General features: G+C 36.5%; 1 protein-coding gene across 37 annotated transcripts in view; it reads right to left on the bottom strand.

Moving 5' to 3' along the window:
* Positions 1–21,822, bottom strand: part of dlg2 (discs, large homolog 2) — a 247,569-nt gene that overhangs the window by 130,449 nt on the left and 95,298 nt on the right. For 15 of the 37 annotated variants that reach the window (XM_083568170.1, XM_083568192.1, XM_083568181.1 and 12 more), the window contains one exon: positions 16,538–16,597. The exons of the other annotated variants lie outside the window; for them this stretch is intronic. In XM_083568170.1, the coding sequence (XP_083424296.1) occupies positions 16,538–16,597 (60 nt within the window). The remainder of the gene's footprint in view (positions 1–16,537; positions 16,598–21,822) is intronic. 37 annotated transcript variants of the gene reach the window in all.

The raw sequence follows: 21,822 nt of genomic DNA, 5'->3' as shown, positions 1-21,822 counted from the left end.
GCTGGCAGAATTCAAACTCGCAGCTTCCGGTGATAAGCCTGTAACAAGGCAAACGGTATTACATTAGAGAAAACATCTAAGTAGAACAGGCATATGTCTGAGAGCCTCTGGAGAAACGCTTGACAATTGGATGAAATACAGAATTTAATAAAATGCACTAAGACCTGTGGAGAACTCTGGGGTACAGCAGCAGTCAGCAATTCACATCAATAAAGAATGCAGTGTTCTCTTACAGAAAGCCTGGCTTAATAAAGTTATTTAAAAAAAAACAACATTTATGTTGTTTATTCTCCTGCACATTACCTTTCCAACAGTGTTTGTTCGATAAGATTTTAAAAGAAAAAATGACCAACAGGTTACATATTAAGAATATTAAGTTTCTCATCAATGTGATTTCATTGACTGTGAACAATTTACATAAAATTAACATGATCCAATCATGTTATACAATCATGTAAGGAGGGGAGCAAGAGAAGTGACTGTAGTATTAAATTGACCTGATTAAATGCTTATTAATGATAATAGCTGCATGAAGATTTCACAACACCAGCAATGTGAGTTTGAGTTTGGCTGATTGCTGCAGCATTTGATTAAATTTAAAGCTTTAAAAAAATACATAAAGGAATCATGCTGAATGTATCACACTTCAATCAGAGACAACCAGTCTATCTCTCTGAATACATGCAAATTTGAAACTGGTATTTTTAATGGTGAAATTATAAACGAATTATAATTTATTTTATTAGTATTTGTATATACTTTTTTATTTCTATAGTACATTTTAAAATGTACATCATTGAACTGATGGCATCAGGAAATATTGAGAAATACAACACATGCTGGTCTGTGTATATTGCATATAACTGAACACAATAACCAACTCAAAACAATAAAGATCCTCTGTTACTAAGAGAAATATTGTGATCTGAAATGATTCACTACAGGCTAACAATGCAAACATCTGAGCTGTCCATATTAATAATAATAATAATAATAATAATAATAATAATAATAATAATAATAATAATAATAATAATAATAATAATAACCCACCAATGTTCAAATACATCTCATTACTCTGCCAAGCAATTATCCAAATTTACACCAGACTACAAGACACGAGTGGTTCACATAGATAAGCACGCCACTTAAAGACTAATTTATTCGCACCGACGTTGGGATTAAAGGTGAATTCCATGAATAAATAATACTAACCAAATTGCAGTTTGACTTACAGTGCAATCAAAATGTTTTTTTGTCCTTTTGCTTCACTTCAGCTGTTTCTTAAGATAGATAGATAGATAGATAGATAGATAGATAGATAGATAGATAGATAGATAGATAGATAGATAGATAGATAGATAGATAGATAGATAGATAGATAGATAGATTACTTTATTCATGCTCAGCAGCACAGAGAGTAAGAAGTATAGCAAAAGCAATTTACATTATAAATGACAGATGACAAGAGAAGATTCATTATACAAGAAGAAGCAAACACAGTGTGTACAGATACAGTGTAAGGATGTGATCTGTTTTTTGTTTAAACATTGCTTATAGTAATAATGGTTGAATAGGGTGAATTAATGTGAAATAAATTAAATAAAATGATCACTGTAAGCAGTGTAACAGCAGAAGGGTAAATGGCATTAAAGTGGCAATGCATCTGGTTGTGAAATGTGACTGTTGGTCAAGTACAATAAATTAGCAAATCAGTTTAAAGGACAAAAATTACAATATATAATTTGGCTAAAATGTAAGTCTATATTCTATTTTGAGTGCATTGACATTGATATGCATGCTGCAGTACAATGCGCTATTAAATAGAATATAGAGTTCAATATAGAGTTTGGCCGTAATGTACATCCAATATTCTCTTTTGTACTAAATATTTTTGGTGAATTGGGCTGAATATACATATATTTATATATTTTTATATATAAATAAATTCACACATAAATACATAAAAACATACATAAAAACATACATAAATACATACATACATGTATATATAAAGAATAGACCATGAGCCATAAGGAACTGCTGTAAATGTTTCCTGCTGCCTTCCTCCACCTCTCTCACTGCTGCCTAAGGACCACTCTCATTTGCATTCAGTGTGCTATTTAAATAGCCTGCACTTTTATTTATCAGACACGCTTTGTTTTAAAAGACCCAATTAAACACAAGCACTTTAGCACCAGGCATAACTAATACTCTGCCGTATGACCATTATCATTGAAATAAGTATTTTTTTAATTGTGTTTAGACCTCTTATATACAATAGATTACTCCCATAAAATACATTATTCCATGTTATTAAACAGACTACTATAACAACACTTTTGATTGATGCATAAAGAGCTTTCTAATAATGTTGGACATGATGTGACCTACAACGTACCTATAAAGATTCTGTGCCTTTCGACTGAGCTGTATCGATTCTCAGACACTGCAAGCACAGTGAAATTTCCTCCGATCCGATCATGTCAGCATAATGAATGAAGAAGGTGTTGACATTGACTTCTAGTCTATTGCACCATCCTGACAGGTAGGTAATAGGTCTGTGCCATAATTACCCAGAATCCTCTTCGGTGACATCCATACAGCTGTTCAGCTACACATATTCCATCTGTGCCAGCTCATTGGAAAGCTTTCAGACAAACACTACTTATTAGAAAAATGTGTTAATACACAGTGTACGCTTTCTGCAGACTAATATCACAAGGGGATGAGTTACGACACCAGAAAAATGCTTGCTCATGCTGCCTGTGTCGAATCATTTTGGCAAGCAAGATTTTAGCCGAATGCAGCTTCAGGGACAGACTGAAAATCAGGTGACATAAGGGAGCTGTTTTACATTAGCAGCAAAGAATTGAGCTTCACGCGAATGCCCTTGGACTTTCTAACTACTATGGGTCTGGAGTTTATATTCATAACACAAGGCTGTTGAAATCTCTAATCTGTGTGGTTAGAAGGGACTTAATAAATCTTCCATAAAAACAGCACGGACAGCCATTGTGCTGGCTGTAATTCGAATTGCAGGTTTATATTAATGCATTTTTTTAATACACATTGTTTCTATAGTCACTAAAAACAGTTTTTTTTTAAACAATGACAAACCTAAAGGTTATTGTAAACAGACTTTTATTTAGCACTTATGAAAGATGACATCAGCCAAAGAGTCCAAAGGTAAAGTTGTTTGAAAACAGAACACAAATTATTATTTTATTTTCTCTCTTCCTGTCACCCCTTTCTTCTCTCTCTCTCTCTCTCTCTCTCTCTCTCTCTCTCTCTCTCTCTCTCTCTCTCTCAAAACATGCCCCTAGTTCTAGTGACCTGTCCGTTCTTATCTGCCTGGTTCATCCTGATGATCTTCCTGGTTTCACTTAATACCGTACCTCTGGATGAAGTCCTTCTCCATTGAGACCACTTTGTTCAGCTAGGGATGGTTCCACATCTACAGACTAAAGATCCATGAAGCCGCTGAGCAGTCTACTACAGTGACTCAGAACAGTTTGCATGAAAATATCTGCATTTATGCACCTATTACTACACACCTCAACAATGTAACTACATAAAATGGACATTGGAGATGAGGATGGGTTCCCTTTTGAGTCCGGTTCCCCGCAAAGTTTCTTCCTCATGCCTTCCTCAATTTTTCCTTGCCACAGTCGCCACTGGCTCACTTAAGGATAAACCATTATAAGGAACTAACTTATAGGCAATAAACGTACACATTCTTTCAAATAACCATATTACCGCTTTGGCTGTGTAAAGCTGCGCTGAGACAAAATGTACATTGTAAAAAGCACTATACAAGTAAAATTAAGATGAATTTAATTGAATTAATAAGAGGATGATCTACAACATTAAAAATAACTATAAAATGTTTAATTTTTTTATGTGTGTATTTGTTAATAAATACAAAATAATAATTATGTGGTATAAAAGGAATAAAACACTATCCGGACTATCTGGACAAAAGTATTGGGACACCTAATTTTTCCAGTCATGTGCTTCTTCCCCACAACTGTTACCACAAAGTTGGAAGCAAACACTTGTACAGGACGTCTTTGGATGTGGTAGAATAAAATTGGCCCTTCACTTAAAGTAGGAGACTCAAACCTGTTTCAGCATGACAATACCCCCTGTTCACAAAGCCAGCTCCATGGTGATTGTGGATGAATAAACCCAAATATCCACAATCACACTCTAAGATTCAATAAGATCTAGTGTCAAGTGGAGATTATTATAGCAGCATTTGGGGACTAAATGTGGAATGTGATGTTCAAAAAAGCACATAGGAAGCTTATGGACATAAACCCTATAAACCATAATCGTCATATAAATATTGAGGTTAATATATAAATAATTAGTTTCATCATTTGTTTCAACAGTACTTAGGAAAAAATCATAAAATATTTATTTTGATCTATATAAAACAATTCTGATTTGTTCAGCAATTTCTGGTCCCTGCATAATTCTGTGTTTTATTTTAAAGATAACAGCCAACAACACATCTTTTTTTTAATGGTTAAATAATGGCTGAGGTAGAGGCAAAAAACAGCACAATGTGAAGCAGAGTGTCAAGTTTATTGTTTTCTTGATATAATGATGGTGATAATGAAGTACAAAATACAGGTTGTAAATAAAAGTGTTATTTAAGCTTGTTGCCATGGATACAGGCCAGTTTTCAGTTTTGGAGCCATGTTTCATACAATTTATATTATATATATTTTACATAGCAGAAGGAGACAACTGGAAACCAATAAACACACTTTCAGCTAACACATTGCTAAAGGCTAGATTTGGGAGGAGGTCTACATGAAAGTGACTTTACAGGCGGTTTTACTGCATTCTCACTCACAAACATACTGCCCTTTCCTGTTTGACATAAAAGACCTGAGTTTACAGTGCAAGGCTGTAAAACTACTTAAAAGATCCGAAGTTTTTGCACAAAATCTGTGAAATTTTCTTTTTGCTCCAGAAAACATTGTTTCATTGTTGACACATAACACAATGCATAACATGATGCTCAATTACAGCTGATTTTGTGCCACAACAACCAAAAACGGTTTGTGACAAAGCTTGAGACGTCTCTCAATGTTACTCAGTTTCTGTTCAGAACATGCAATGTAAGGCACAGGTTACTGTACAGCACAAATAGATGAAAACACAGTAGTAATTTAACACTATGTTGCACCCACAAAGTTTTTGGCTTGTACTATAACACACTTTTTACACACTATGATGAACAGAATGGACAGAGGCTTGGAGCACCTGTCCAGACAGACAGACAGACAGACAGACAGACAGACAGACAGACAGACAGACAGACAGACAGACAGACAGACAGACAGACAGACAGACAGACAGACAGACAGACAGACAGACAGACAGACAGACAGACAGATAGATAGATAGATAGATAGATAGATAGATAGATAGATAGATAGAGCAAACCAACAAGTGCAGATACTATGTAATATATGTACAACACACACGTGTGTGTGTGTGTGTGTGTGTGTGTGTGTGTGTGTGTGTGTGTGTGTGTGTGTGTGTGTGTGTGTGCAGATGGCCCTGAGCCCACTGGTTTGGTTGTGAATGTTTCTATATATACTTTTGGATAGAATGAGGTGAAGCAGATTGTGCCTGGGATGTAAAGAGCCCAAGGTGGCAACGCTAATCACAGTACAGTTCCTCTAGTGAATACGGTGTAGAAAAATTTTAAATGAACTGTAATCTACCAAGAGAAAAACAGAAAAAATACTTTAACTGAGTCTGTAGAAGACTGCCAGGAAAACTGAATCTGGAACAATGCTAGCACTGGAAATGTAAACTCTATGAACCGGTGGTAAACTGTACAATATATGAGTACATTGCAATATAATCCTTAATTAAGTATAACCTTCTTACTGTCCTGCTACTGCTCAATCAAAAGCGGACTGAGAGTGAAAAAAAAAAACAATTCAAGTGTGTTCAATTACTTTCCAAATAGTATACTAATAATCACTACTATTTGCATTATTCAAAGAAAAGGTCTTTCAGGACACTTTGCTAAAATGTTAATGCTACAATGAGAGAGTTAATTGTATATACATTTAAAGAAAGCATTCTGGGTTACTGTGACAGTAACTTTGGGGCACAAAACACAACAATCGAAATATCTAAATCAGAGCATGTAATATGAGAAGAAAGGGCAGAGCCATTATATGCCACTGCCTCAGCTGCCATTTTGTTGGAAAGAAAAATTGCTCAAAATGTACAGCCTTACTCTGATATTAAGTTGAGAAGCTCCACACAATGATGATGTAATTAGTGTAGACATCACTGAGTGTCATTGCAGTGCAACATTATGCAGTGATGATTAAATCATTGTATCAAACAAACCTAATGGCAAGTAATAACCATAAAGAGATGGCTTTAGAACTAAATCATTCTGCACACCTACAGTACATGACCACATCCTGTAAAAAAACGAAATTGCAATTATTTTATTCTCTAAGTACAGCAAATGAAATTCTCTGGCAACAGATGAAGGGACATGAAGGGTCTTTTTCTCTGTTGTTCTGATTGGTCATTTGGGTGTGATTTTGCTGTGTGTTATTACATGGCAACAAGTTGATAAACAGATGAACAGTTGGTGGGCCAATCTCTGAGCACAAGCTCACACACACACACACACACACACACACACACACACACACACACACACACACACACACACACACACACACACACACACACAGGGAGAGAGAAAGAGAGAGAAAGAGATTGAATGGAGGAGGTTGACAGAGCTCTCCATGGTACTGAATTTTCAAAAACTAAAATTCAGACAAAACACCTATTCAGCTCAAAAAACAAATTTAATCTAAAAAAACATTTTTTTCCCCCTAATTGTAACTTGTATTTGCTAATAGAACTGAGTCTTCTTGCATAATAACAGTACAGCATACAGAACAAAGACTCTGAGAGCACTGCTTAATACACAATCTCTACAGATCCACCAGTATTCTAAATCCTCTCCTCTTCAGCTCAGTTTAATTGAGTTTAGATCAGAAACATGGGACATCACAAACTTTTTCTTTTGTAGACTTGGACAGATTTTTGAACAATGAACTACATCAACTAATGACTTCCTAATGTCTCACTGGCAACATTCAGGGTAACAATTCCTGCCACCCAGGGAGCAGAGCTTCCCTTCTCACTGTGTGTAGGTGCAAAATACACTTGTGTCCTCTTCCTGGCAACGTCAACATTAACATTGATTGGTTTAAACAATTATAGTATAGTATTGCTATTATATACATATATACAATCTTACAATGATGAGAGCAATACGAAAACATTTAAAAATATAAAAAATTTCACGCAACAGGCAGCAATGTACGATATGTTGGACTCGCAGCTGGGATGAGCGTATCTACTGTGAGATGCCCCACTCTCGCTAGCGGTCAATGGAGTAAAGTTGTCTTAGTGTGTATTGTTTTCTGTTTCAAACAGCCATTTTAGTAATAAAAGCATGTCTTCCAAGCACCCGAGTATGTCTCCTGTTCGTAGTGACAAAAAAATAGAAGAGGGAAGCCATCAGTTTAGAGCAAAAAATAAAAATTATCAATCAGCATGAAGCAGGAAAGGCTGTCACAGTCATAGCACCATCTTCTACTTACAATATCTTTGATTTAAGATAGGGTCAATTTAACGTATCTCCATCATAAGTAGAGGACTACCTGTACTGTCAATGTTTCTCTTAGGATTCACTTATTCCCAAGTAAAAATATTTTCCCCCTCGTTCCTTTATTAGGTGATTAACAAAACATTTTAATTAACTCTTCTATTTTTTACTATGGGTGCCAATATTTCTGGAGCTAGCTGTAATTACAACTGAGATGGCACTAAAGCATAATTGTAACTGCAGTGTAATCATTGTAGCAGGGCACAGACTTGCACTGCATAGTGTCCCTCGTGTCCCTTGCAAGAATTGGGGTCTCATTAGAAGATGTGGAGAATGAATGCCAGGTCTCTGGATTGATTCCCCAGGTGTTCTCTGGAAGAGAAAATGAAGAAGGGATGGCTTGCAGCTCAGGGGAGTGATAAATGAGTGCTTCTGTCAAAAAGCCTGACAAGAGAGAAGATAAGTGATTGTGCATATTAAATGTACAAGCTAGAGCCTGTTTGCACAAAGTCCTCATTGTACTGGTGCAATGTCATAAAGTGATCTGTGTAAACAGCGATGGTTTAGTATTTACAAACCTGTAAATGGACGGGTCCATAAATATTTGGACAAAACTGGCTAATACAATATATTTAACATAAGGTCAATACAGGTACAAAAGTAACTAGACAAACTAACAATAATACATTAAAATGCTATTTGTAATATATGTAGGCAAATCCTTTGTCGTCGATGACTGCCTGGAGTCTGGAACAATAAACATGACTAGATGATCTGTTTTGCCCTTTACTTCTTTAGTTCCTATTTGGAGTTCTATGCACTCAGTTGGTTGGCTTTGCCACAACTTTTTCGAGATGTGCTACAGCCCTCAAATTTGAAATTATATGGCTTGGTACTATGGCCAAGCAATATGGATATATAATGGCTTATTGTTACTTCATGTTATGTGTTAACAGCAACAGATTCAAAATTGTGGAACTTTTATTTGATAAATGTAAAACACTGAGGGAGTATCATTAAATCATTGAACTGAGCAGCTAATGGTTGAATTACTTTTTGTTCCTTGAAATAAATGGGAACTACATACTAGTGTAGTAGTGGATAAAGCATGTTGTCAGTAACAGAGCAAAATACATTGGCAAAAATATTTCCCTCGTTCTCATAGAAAATGTGAGTTCAGCACATTTTCACATCAACACCTTTATCACCTAAACCTGACAGAACACCGAGACCCTGTCATACCTGCTTACATACACTGCCATTTTAAATGCAGGGTGAAGACACAGTCACGAACAAGATATATATAAGCAATAATACTACAACTATCTATCTATCTATCTATCTATCTATCTATCTATCTATCTATCTATCTATCTATCTATCTATCTATCTATCTATCTATCTATCTATCTATCTATCTATCTATCTATCTATCTATCTATCCATCCATCCATATATATATATATACACATACAACACACAAACAGTAGAAATGTTCAGATGACAAGGTCGCACGAAGGTATAGCCTTGATTATTAAAATTCTTCCACTAGGATGCACCTGTTACTAAGTAACTGCTGTCATGGCTTGCAAAGGCAGGAGGGAGAGCTGGTGAGTCTCTACTGCGACATAAAATAATTACCATGATCATTATTTCTTGCCGTTTTATCCTCCCGTCTTGCACCAAACTAAACTCAGGTAGAGGCCTGGCATTACGCATATGCAGATGGTTTGTTTCAAGTGCAGAAATTGTAATACAGGAAAAAGTAAGTTTATATGCAGACAATTCAAGGTTTCAGACAAATAGAGTGTAATGGGCTACGGGATAATCCAACACAGTCAATCAATAATGAGTAATATGGCTCAGAACTGCAGAGTTAGAAAGATTGGCAAGACTTTGCAACACGATATAACATAGAACTGGAAATGAGCAAATTAACTAGAATTCTGGTTATAGTGACATATCTTGTCCTGTGTTGTTGTTGCATTCCTGTGCAAACTATACACCAATCAAGCATAACTTTATAGACCCCGATTAGGCATAAAATTGGTAATTGGTAAAAAATAATAAATTAGCTATTATTGTAATTAAGAATTTTTATGCTTTTTTTTTATTTATTTATGCATAATGAGGTAAATTCCTAAAAAGAACATTATACGTTATATTTAATGAAAACCTTATTGATTGCTGAACCTCTATTTATTTTAGTGCCACAGTGAACTAAATAGTCTCTGCCAATCCTAAAGTTTACCATTATGTAGGAGAATCTTTGTAATTGAAAATAATAATTTGTGGTCATTGTAGCAACAAAAAATATTCTCAAGAGAAGCAAAATTTCTTCCCCAGTTATAAGAAACTGAATGTGGGGTGCTCAGTTGTTGTGTTCTTCAGTGAATAAATTTCAGGAGAGCGTAACCAAAAAATGCTTAATTTCCTCATTGAAATGGGTTTATCAGCTGATTAACTGAAAAAAACCATGTTGAAAAATCATATTTTCAAATCACATGACAGGTTGTTCCTCCTAACAAAGTCGGTTATATAATAGAAATCTGTGGCATGATAGGGGGGAAAAAACAAAAAGACTTTTCCTCTTCATGGTTAAGGAAGCATAAAGTCTGATATGAGTTTGTATTCAAGATGCATCACAGCGCCTACTTCTGTTAGCTGTGACCTTCCCAGCATCTGTTGTGTGATCACGAAGTGAAAGAGAGTAAGAGAGAGAGAGAGAGAGAGAGAGAGAGAGAGAGAGAGAGAGAGAGAGAGAGAGAGAGAGAGAGACATACAAAGCATCATCAAGCACTGTAGCAAGAACATTTTTTCCTTGACTTGATTTCTTTCCATATAAAGAAGAAACAATGCAACACTGTATACATTTTATAGCAAAAGATGGTCAATGTTTTCTGTCACATTCCTTTCCTGACTGAAGCCGCACCTCCAAGGGGTTTCTTTCTAAACCAGGGATCAAATGTCTACCCTGAAAAAAACAATGTAGCGAGTCGGTCTTTGCCCACCCATGTGCATCCAATCCAAAAGAGTTGAGACCTGTTAACACTATTACTATGGCAACAACCATCAATCTGTGAAAGAAGCCTTTCCAAATGTTTCTCACCTCATCACACTGCAGGTCTCTTTACACCACTACACTTGGTCCTCTAACAAAACATGCCTAGTTTGCAGAAAGTGTGAAGAAGCTACAGGCATTTGTGTTTGCTTCTGTAAGCACATTATTCTTGGTCCAAATGCAAATAAAAATGTTTGTAAAAAAAATAGGAGTGCTAAGATACAACTTTCTTTGTAGCTATATGTTAATTGATCGCTTAAATAAAATGACAGATTTAAAGTGAGTAATTGCACATCTCAGATTGACAGATGTTTAAGATTGTCTGATGACAAACACTGCACAAGTAACCATTAATTGGAGGGACTATTTACAAAAAAAGCCACACCACTTTCATTTAGATTCAGACTGAATAATTTCCATATATACACTATATCAGGACACCAGACATTTCCACCCTTATGTGTTTTTTTCTCAAAACTGTTACCACGAAGTTGGAGGCACACAACTGTGTCGGATGTTGTTGGACGTGGTAGCATTCTATTTTCCCTTCAACTGAACTAGGAGACACAAACCTGTGCCAGCATGACAATGTCTCTGTGCAAAATGCTACATGAAGATATGCTTTGCATGGGTTGGAGTAGAAGATTTTGAGCTATGTCTGCAATAGAGCTCAACACTATTGAACAGCTTTGGGATGAATTGGAATGGTAATCTACATCAATACCTGATTTTACTAACACCTTTGTGGCTAAATGAACACAAATCTCCAAAATTTTGTGGAATGGGATGTTCATAAAACACATGAATCTCAGGTTTACACAAAGTGTTGTTGAGGTAAGTAGCTAGGATAATGGCATAATCTAAATCAGAAATCTGGTGGAACATATTCCCAGAAGAGTGGAGCTTATTTAAAACAGCAAATGGGGACTCTTGTGGTCAAGTGTCCACAATGTTTTGTCCATATGATGTACGGTATCTCTTACACTGTGTTAATATTATTACACTAAAACATAACTGCATTCGAATCGGATTTGTCAGAATGTGTGCATTGTTTGCATATAACTGAATGTCCCAGATCTGCATTAATGGCTGTCACATAAACAATGAATTAATATTAATATACTTGTTCCATGATGTTATGGGATGGTGTATGTAGGAGTGTGTATTCTTCAGAGGCAGCCAACAAAAAATTCAATTGTGTGATTCAATGTTTAAGCGGTTATTCAATTCAATTTCTGAAACACTCCTAACAATGGACATTTGCTTTACAGAATCGAAGAATTATAGAACAAAATTTTGTTATATTGAAATTTATGTGAATTGGATGACAGTGGTGACAGTGGCAAAGAAAAACTTTTGGTTGTGGAAGAAACCTTGAGAGAAACCAGACATAAAAAGTGAACCTATTGTCAAGGACCCAAAAAAATCTAATTGAAATAGTCTTTCAATAAGAACACCAGGCAAAAAAAGCAAGAATACATTATGAAGACATATTTCTTGCCAAACCGACAGATAGGGGAAATATAGGCAGAGAAGAGAACAGAGTCAAAAGACAAAAATACAGCCTTAATTCCAGATACCATTAAACAGAGCAATGTAGAACAAGGCAGAGAAAAAATCCATTACAACAGTTCATAGATCCAGAACCGGGCAAACAGGGCAATAAAGGGCAGGGTAGAGATCAGAAACAGGGTTGGGTAACAGGAAGCAAAGCAGGCAGGATAGTGGGAGTATCTCAGGTCAGAACTTAGGTGATATTCTGTCAGGAAGTATGTGTTTTTAGTGTCCTTAAATAATAAGTGGAGTCCAAAATTTGCTGCCGACCTGAAAGTGCTAGACCAAGATGGCCAACGAACTTGAAACCAGGGACGTAACCCGGAAGATCCAAACAGCCATCCTCATTTAGCTGACACCAAAAGTGTGATTATAAATCATTAAAACATTACAAACACTAAATGAGAAATATCATGAGCACTGTAAATATATGAGTAATGACCTTTCTAGAGTATTATACACAGTTGAAGTTTTGGAACCAGAGGCTCAGACATCTGAGATCATTATAGATTTAACACCAACTTTTCCATGCCAGAGCCTTCAAATGTTCAATGATGGAGGAACAGTAGATGAACGTTATTTTGAGATTTAATTTAGAGATTGTTAATCCTCGAAGTCTAATGTCCTAAATCTTCATGAAGCGGGATTAAACTGGCACTGGTACATTTCCAGATGATTCGGCATCCTTGCGGGGTCACCATCTTCACCTTGAAGGTCCAAATTCTTCATAAGGTTGGACACAACTGGAGCTGGCGTTACCACTGGATGCCTCAAGATCCCTGCAAGTTCACCATTTTCTTTTTAAAGGTCAGAAAATCTTCATGAGGTGGCATACCACTGAAGCTGGCCTAATCTCTTGGTGGCTCAATGCATTACTAAATCACGTGTATGAATGCAAGAAGGAACGATACAAGACAATGTGCAGGCAGTTCTTCTTTTCCTGGTGACATTTGAAGGAAATGATTTGCACTTTGACATTTTGTACTGTGATGAAATTGATCAGGCAAGCCTCTCTCCTTTAATGAGAGCTGTCTGTAGTCTTATACAATGCATGTTATCCTGCTTATATACAAAACGACTTTCAATTCTGATAGATAAAAGCCTACTGAGACTGTATGCATTAGTCAGAATGGACATGAGCTTTCAGCTCGTGCCTTTTAACTTTGACACGATCAAAGAACTGCGTTTTTGGCTGTCAGACCATATGTGCTTGTGTACCGAAGGCCTTGTTGCTCATGAGTATAAACCAGTCCACTTATATAGACTGTTTAAAAGGAGTAATGATTTGAGTGTCACTGGAGACCTGCGGTGGCTCTTTAATTATGCCCAACCTGCAAAGCTGCATTACACAGATTTAGATTATACACCCCCCCTTTACCCACACACCCCAACAAAAAAAATGAGAAATGCAAGAAATAATTAGTATGCTAATGGGACAATTTCAAACAGCTTCACCTAGTATTCCATTCTCTAATATACAGTATGAAAACTGCACTCTGCTTTAACTAAATATAACCTTAAAGAGGAAATGGTAAAAGAAGAGAAGAGAAGAGAAGAGAAGAGAAGAGAAGAGAAGAGAAGAGAAGAGAAGAGAAGAGAAGAGAAGAGAAGAGAAGAGAAGAGAAGAGAAGAGAGGCAAGGCAAGGCAAGGCAAGGCAAGGCAAGGAAAGGAAGTTCTAATACAATAAAATTGCAGTTTTCTTCAACTAAATACAACCATCACAGATACTGGAGCATCCCTCTGAATTATGCCTAATATTAGTTAGAGCAACGTGAGTTCAAAGAAAAAGTGAATAAAAAAAAGTATTTTGCCTTAAAAGAATGAACAATGCAACGATTCCAAGTCAAATGTCATGTTTTTTTTGTTTTTTTTTTCTGATAATGAAGCACATTATTATTATCATTCCTTTTAAAGAGCCTCTCCTCGCTTTCCCCTCGTCATCTCTGCAGATGCATGGCATCTGATTTCAGCCCACTTTTCATTTCCCACACAATCAGAGCATGGCATGATCTACCCTGAGCTCGAAACATGCCTCTGATTCCACAGCAATTATTTCACCAGGGTGCAGAGATAGCAAAACAATCACCATTAACCCTGAGCCTGACTCCATCACACACACACACACACACACACACACACACACACACACACACACACACACACACACACACACACACACACATACATATAGGACGAGAGCCCTCCAATCACTCTGACTCATCTGATAAACATTGCTCACCCCCTCCTACTGTGCTCTCCATTAGCTGTTAAAACACACATTATTAATGTCAAATTGCGTGGCGCCTCGCTGATGAACGCCTGATCGCAAAAGTCACAAAACAGCCGCATCCTTTCAGTGCACAATTATTCAAACGTGAAAGCTGAAAGATGATAATGTGAGAAGCAACATGGCTGTAAGTAAGTCAGTAACTCAACAAATCACTGAGCACTGAAAGAGAAAAGATTAGTATTGTGCTAAAGCACGTGCACAGAGTGCATTGAAACAGCTGATTCATGCCTGGCAGTGGTGTATGCTATTCTCATCGAAGGAAAAGCAGGAGTGTTTGCTTATTGCCCACGCCTACTCGCTTTCCCTGCTGCCCTTTTTCTCGCCACAATGAGGTAGCGAGGCTGCTGATTTAGGGTGGAAGATGTCGATAGAAAAGTAATCAGCAAACATTTCGAATGAGCTAAGATTTTGCCAACTCTTGACTGCAGAGCATGTATCACCAGTTTGACAGCTGCAATAATTAATGGTACAAGAGGAGAGGGGAGAAGAGGAGAGAAAAGGGAAAGAAAGGAAAAAGGAATGAAAAGAAAGGTAAGGACAGGACAAGAGAGGAGAGGAGAGGAGAGGAGAGGAGAGGAGAGGAGAGGAGAGGAGAGGAGAGGAGAGGAAAAAAATGAATGAAAATAAAGGTAAGGAGAGGACAGGAGAGGACAGGACAGGAGAGAAGAGGAGAGGAAGGAAAGGAGAGGAGAGGAGAGGAGAGGAGAGGAGAGGAGAGGAGAGGAGAGGAGAGGAGAGGAGAGGAGAGGAGAGGAAAAAAATGAATGAAAATAAAGGTGAGGACAGGACAGGAGAGAAGAGGAGAGGAGAGGAGAGGAAATAAAGGAAAGGAAAGGAAAGGAAAGGAAAGGAAAGGAAAGGAAAGGAAAGGAATGAAATGGAATGAAAGGTGATGAGAGGAGAGGAATAAGAGGAAGGGAAAAAAGAGGAGAGAAATGAAAGGTAGGAAAAAAAGAGGAGATGAGAGAAAGGAAAGGAAAGGAAAGAAAAAGGTAAGGAAAAGGAAAGGAATTAAAGTAATTGTAAGGAGAGTAGAGCAAATGATAGGATAGGATAGGATAGGATAGGATAGGATAGGATAGGATAGGATAGGAGAGGAGAGGAGAGGAGAGGAGAGGAGAGGAGAGGAATAAAGGGAAAGGAGGGGAAGGGAAGGGAAGGGAAGGGAAGGGAAGGTTAGGAGAGGAAGAGAAGAGAAGAGAAGAGAAGAGAAGAGAAGAGAAGAGAAGAGAAGAGAAGAGAAGAGAAGAGAAGAGAAGAGAAGAGAAGAGAAGGTTGATGAATAGAGAAGGGGGTAGAGGAGAGACGTTGAGAAAGCAGAAGTCCAGATAGAATAAAAGAACAAAGACCAAAGACAAGAAGATCATGATGATCACATTACTCTGTGCTACTGAGGTAACAGAATATCAGAACAGAACACAGGCACACACACACACACACACACACACACACACACACACACACACACACACACACACACACACACACACACACACTTGTATACAATAATTCACACAAAAGTGAAATTTTTTGAATAACAATCCACCTACTGGCATGTGTCTTGAAAAGGAAACCAGAAAACCCAGAGGAAACCTGTGTGGACGCAGGGAGAACTAAACCTCCATACACAGAGTAACTCGAGCTCAGGATCACACTGGGATCACTACCCACTACACAGCTGTGTCCTTCTTAAATGAATGTCTTTATTTATGCAAGCATAAATCACACTAAATAAAAGGACAAAAACCTCATTAACAGCCCAAAAGATCCTGTTAAAGACGTTTACAGCAGAAAGGTTCGGAAAAAGAGAATTCACATGCAAATGTGACAAGACACCAGAAACATCAACACAAACACGTTATGGAATGTATATTTAAAGAGGCGACCTGGGCGTGTTCAAAGTAAAGTAATCCACACACAGAACCACAGACATTGAAAATAAAACGATAAACTTGCCAGGTAGTTTGCAGCGGTCACGCCCGGGTATGATAGATCAAACCGGGTAACCTGTGCAGGCTGTAGGTAAAAAAGGTGAAAAAAAAGGAAAAAGAAAAGAAAAGACAGTGAGTAGAACCAGTCAGGGTTGAGAGGAAACAAGGAGAGGGAGATGAGAAGGCAAGCACACTGATGAACCACAACAGAGAAACAGACAGGAAGGGAGAAGAGAGGGTTATTAATCAGCCCCTAACCTGGCAACCTACTACAAGGACAAGTTTTTCATAGAATACAAAGATCTTTTGCAATATATGTTGTGTTAGGGTCTGCTACATCCTGTAAATATGAAGAGATTGGGTGTTTGTGTAGAATTGATTCACAGTGTCTCAAATTTTTTTTCAAAAGTTACACACCATTTCTATTAGAAGCACAAAATAGCTAAAACTAAACTTTCATAAAGCAGTATGTTGAACTAAACCTACAGCCAAATGATTATTCACAGGCATTTTGGACATGCCTTATTTACTCTAACTACACAGCAGTTGGGTTTGTGCCACAAGCAGAGCTAGAATTGAGTAACAGTGTCTAGATATTTTCCAAAAGTTACACACTATTCATACTGAAAGCGCTGGTTCTGAGAGATTAGCAATTAGCAAAACCGTCAAATTCTACAATGTGCGAAGCATTCTAAATTAAAAAGAACATTCAAAATGGCTAAATCTTAACAAACTGTTTAACTAAATGTTTAATTAAACCCACTGCTAAATTATTATTTTTTATTGGGCTCCAAGTCTTTACAAAACTGTTTAAAACCTGTTTTATATTTTTTGGACATGCCTCATCTACTGTAGCTTTTTAGCAAGGGTGGTTAGCGACACCCACAGAGGTGCTAGAATTGAGTAACAGTGTCTTATTATTTTCCAAAAGTTACACACTATTTATATTGAAAGCGCTGCACATGTTCTGAGAGATTAGCAATTAGCAAAACCGTAAAATTTGACGATTTAGCAATCTGCCTTGTGTGTAGCATTCTACATTAAAAAGAATTTCAAAATGGCTAAATCTTAACAAACTGTTTAACTAAATGTTTAACTAAACAGACTGCTAAATACTTTTTTCTTACATGTATGAATTGGGCTCCAAGTCTTTACAAATCTGTTTAAAACCGGGTCTATATTTTTTGGAAATGCCTTATCTACTGTAACTTTTTAGCGACACATATATAAAGGCTGTTCGAAAATTTTACAAAATGTCTAAAACTAAACAAATAGTCATTAAACAGTATGTACATAAAATAAACTCACTGCCTTTTTTTTTTTTTTTACAGATATGAATTCTCTTTCAAAAATGTTTAAACCTGTTCTATTTTTTGAACATGCCTCATCTACTTTTACGACTCAGCAGGAGGGTTAGCAGCACCCACAGAGGTGCTATATGTTTCCATTACTGCGCAGCAACAGTGTAACAGGATAGTAGAATTTCACTGTGAGTGTGTCTGGCACCTAAACACCCCTAACTAGCCTTTTTAAATTCTTTTTAATGCCATAAACAAGTGGCTGAGTTTTAGCATGACAGGGGATATGGGTCCTAGCGGGCTAGTTTCCTTACACATTAAATGGTTATGGGCAAATGAAAACAGCAGCTTTGAATAAAACTTTAAGGAGTTCCAAATAAATGCTAAAAAACTAAGGTTTGGCTCATGATGTCCGTAAAGAACCATAAAGACTGTACTGAAATTAGACATTTGTATAATCTGGACAAAAAAATAGACAAACATTTAAGACAATTAAAGTGCTATTAGTGAATTGTTTTCACAGTAACACCACAGTGTCTCTGAACAACAAAATGAGGAGTTTGTAATTAGATGCAGGCTGTTTGAAGTTCATGGGTATAATTGGCTAAAGACACTTTGCCTGAAAAGAGTGCCTCATCTTTCTTATCTTGTAAATTACAAGCAAGCTCACAGTGTCCATTTATCTTCTGTAACTGCTTCATCTGTAACTGCTTTATCCTAGCCATTCCGGTAACGCTGAGTGCAGCCTGGGAATACAGCCTGGATTGCATCGCAGGCCGAGATGCACCCATTTAAACCTTGGGGCAATTCAGTCAAGGTCAAGGTCAAGAGGCTTTTATTGTCATTTCTACTATACACAGTGGTACACAGTACACAGTGTAGGTGTAGGTGCAGTTTAGTGGAAGGTCAGAGAAAACCAGGTGCCACATATTTCCTCAGGACCTCATAGTTCTGTGCATGTCCAGTGCTGTTTCGTTTACGTTTTAAGTTCCTGTCAAGTTTTCTTTTTTAGCCTATAGACTTCCTCTGGAAGACTTCCACAACGGTGTCAAAACGGCAACCTTTGAGCGCGATCTTCATTTTCTGAAAGTGGTCAATTTCCGCAGGAGCCAAGTGGTGAGTAGGGTGGATGCAGAAGTGAGATCATGTGGATTGTTTTCCGACCTTTATCAAGTTGCAGAATGGTCCGTTGATATTCTTCCTGATCTCTCATCCTCTTCCTGTGATGTTCTCCCACTTTTTAAGTGCACGCAGCACTTAAAACACCTCAAACGATTCGTTGTAGCATCGCCGTATAAATCTGATCACACTCCGAGGAAATTATGTCTCGTTGAATGTTGTTAGATCAGGTCAAGCCCAAATACACTACTTTTTCTAACTAACATTTCATATCCATTGATTATATGACTCTGCTTAATTTTCCATTTCAAAGAAGCCGACAAATTTAAAAACTCCCATTTTTGTTTTACAAAGAACACAATGATAAGGATGATGCAAATTAATCTAGCAAGCAAATACCAAATACTAAGAATATATCAACAGACGCGAGCGCAATTAAAAATCACAAGATTAATACTTGAAAAACATCTGTCAGCGCGTGAGAAAGTGGCAGTAGGCATCCTGAGATATATGAAAAAATAAATAAATTATAGAACCTCAAATAAGCTGTCCAGACTTATAACTATTATTATTATAAATAATTCTTCACACCAAGAGATAATATTCCCCCTAACCAAGAGAGATATTCCTCTTCTAGGGTTCCTACACATTTTTCACTTCAAAATCCCATACTTTTCCAGACTTAAATATGCAGACTTCCCTAAAGATTTTTGAGATCATCTATAACATCTGAAATAATGATTTTAAATATAAACTATAACATGCGTTACGTAACGATCTCCAAAGTTTGTCAAAGTCGGAATCTACAGCAACAGGATTGTTCATGTGCAATTCAACAAGAAACTACAAAACTAAACTAAAGTCCATTAACAAAACCACCATTAAAAATATTATTATTTTTTTTTTTTTTTACAAATGTTTTATTTTCTATTATAGAAAAACAAATTGGGCAATATTATGGAAACACTTTTTTTTTTTATATACTCATTGTTCTTTTTATCATACTAATCCAATCCTGGCAATCACTCAAATCAAATTCTATACTTTTTCATATTTAAAAAAAAATGTGTCTCTGAATATTATATATTGTAATCTATAGTAACACACTAGCTTATGTGAGTATGCCTTTTTCAAAGTCATATAATAGAAATCAACTGTAATAAAGAACCTGTTGAAAACCATGTTCATGACATAATTTTTATACTGACATCCTACAAGTTAAAGAAGCAAAAAATCTTTTGAAGTGGTCCTTCAATACTACATGCTGATATGTGTAAAAAAAAAAAAATAATAATAATAATAATAAAAAGACAGATTGTACCATTTTAGGAAAAGTCCGCATAACAAAATGGCTGCTCTTAGCATAAATTGAAATAGATTGAGACTTAAGGAGCCCCAAGTGCTAGGCTGATTAGTCACGGAAAGTTGTGGTTAGTAGTTGTATAGAGTTGCTTTGTACGCTGTGAGACTCGGAAACCAGAAAAATCGCAGTCAACACAATTCGGGCCTTTTACCACAAGACCACCCAAATTATCTTCTGCTTCCAGCTAACAGTAAGCTGAGTTCCTAGTCCCTACCAATTTATTTAAACCACAAATAACACCACAATTTCTGATGCGCATTTTTTCCATCACACTGTACTGTACGTACAGCATCATCACAAAATAATAAGGCTCACAGTTCCTCTTATTTGGGAGACCTCACAACCAGGACTTTCTTCCGAACCATGATGCAGCCTTTTTCCTAACCATAAAAGCACCATGTAGGCATCAACTATGCACATGAGCTAATGTTTCCTATTTGAGAGCTTGCATCATTACATGAATTACCAGGCTATAACTGTCCAATATACGCCTAATATCAGTGTAACCTAATAATATTATTTTTTTACTGATGATCACTATTTAGGCAGATATTACACAGATTATTACTGCATGCCCTATAAAAATATGCAGTCATAAACAAATTCTATATTATAAAACCCTCAGCATGTGGACTGACTACCACCTAGTGGCCAAGTTGAGAAGTAGCTCTTCCCACCATACGCTGATGCTCCTTGTGGCTAGTCGATTCGTACCGGAAACACGATTTTGTACTGCGCATGTGCACAAATGTGTCTACTTCCTGTCTAAAGTAGGTTGAAACAATTTATGTTTCGAGTATTTATAATACTGTTGACACAACCCCAATAGTAGTTCTTAAAATTAGAAAAATAGAAAATATTTTTTTTTGGTCAAATATATATTCATATATTCATATATATTTATATATGATAATTATATTGATTAAATTAAATAATCGAATAGGTAGAACAGTTAAGTAGTACATATCTTTTTTTAAACAGGCAAGTACATGCCCAAATGAAATCTAACAAATGTAAATTATTTAATTTAAATGTCCCCTTAATTTAATTTAATTTAATCAATTTAATTTATTCCAATTTAATCGATTACTTAATTGAATCAATATTATATATATTTATTTATTTATTTTATTATTATTATTATTATTATTATTATTTTTTTTTTTTTTTTGGTTTCTTTTTTACCAAAAAAAGTTTATGAACTGTATTGAAGTGATGTGGTATCAAAACGTTTTGAGACTAATGGTGCAACTGGTGTTTTTCTGACAATGTGAGTTACCACATTGCGAATTCATCATGGACAGCAAATGAGAACAAAAAGCAAACGTGAAATTCTGCCAAAGAGACGTTTGACATGTCATGGCTATGCTGCAATGAGTCTTTCAAAGTGTTTTGAGTGGCACGTGTACTTCAAGAGCAGAAGACCATCACTTGAAGATGACGAGAGATCAGGCAAACTTTCAACAAGAACATCCCCTGAAAATGTCGAAACCATTAAGCAAATCGTGCATGATGATCATCATAAAAAAA

This window comes from Silurus aristotelis (genome assembly GCF_946808225.1).
Source record: "Silurus aristotelis genome assembly, chromosome: 18".
NCBI classification, from domain to species: domain Eukaryota; kingdom Metazoa; phylum Chordata; class Actinopteri; order Siluriformes; family Siluridae; genus Silurus; species Silurus aristotelis.
Note: the sequence above shows the minus strand (reverse complement) of the source record. Positions and strands in the feature narration are given on the sequence as shown.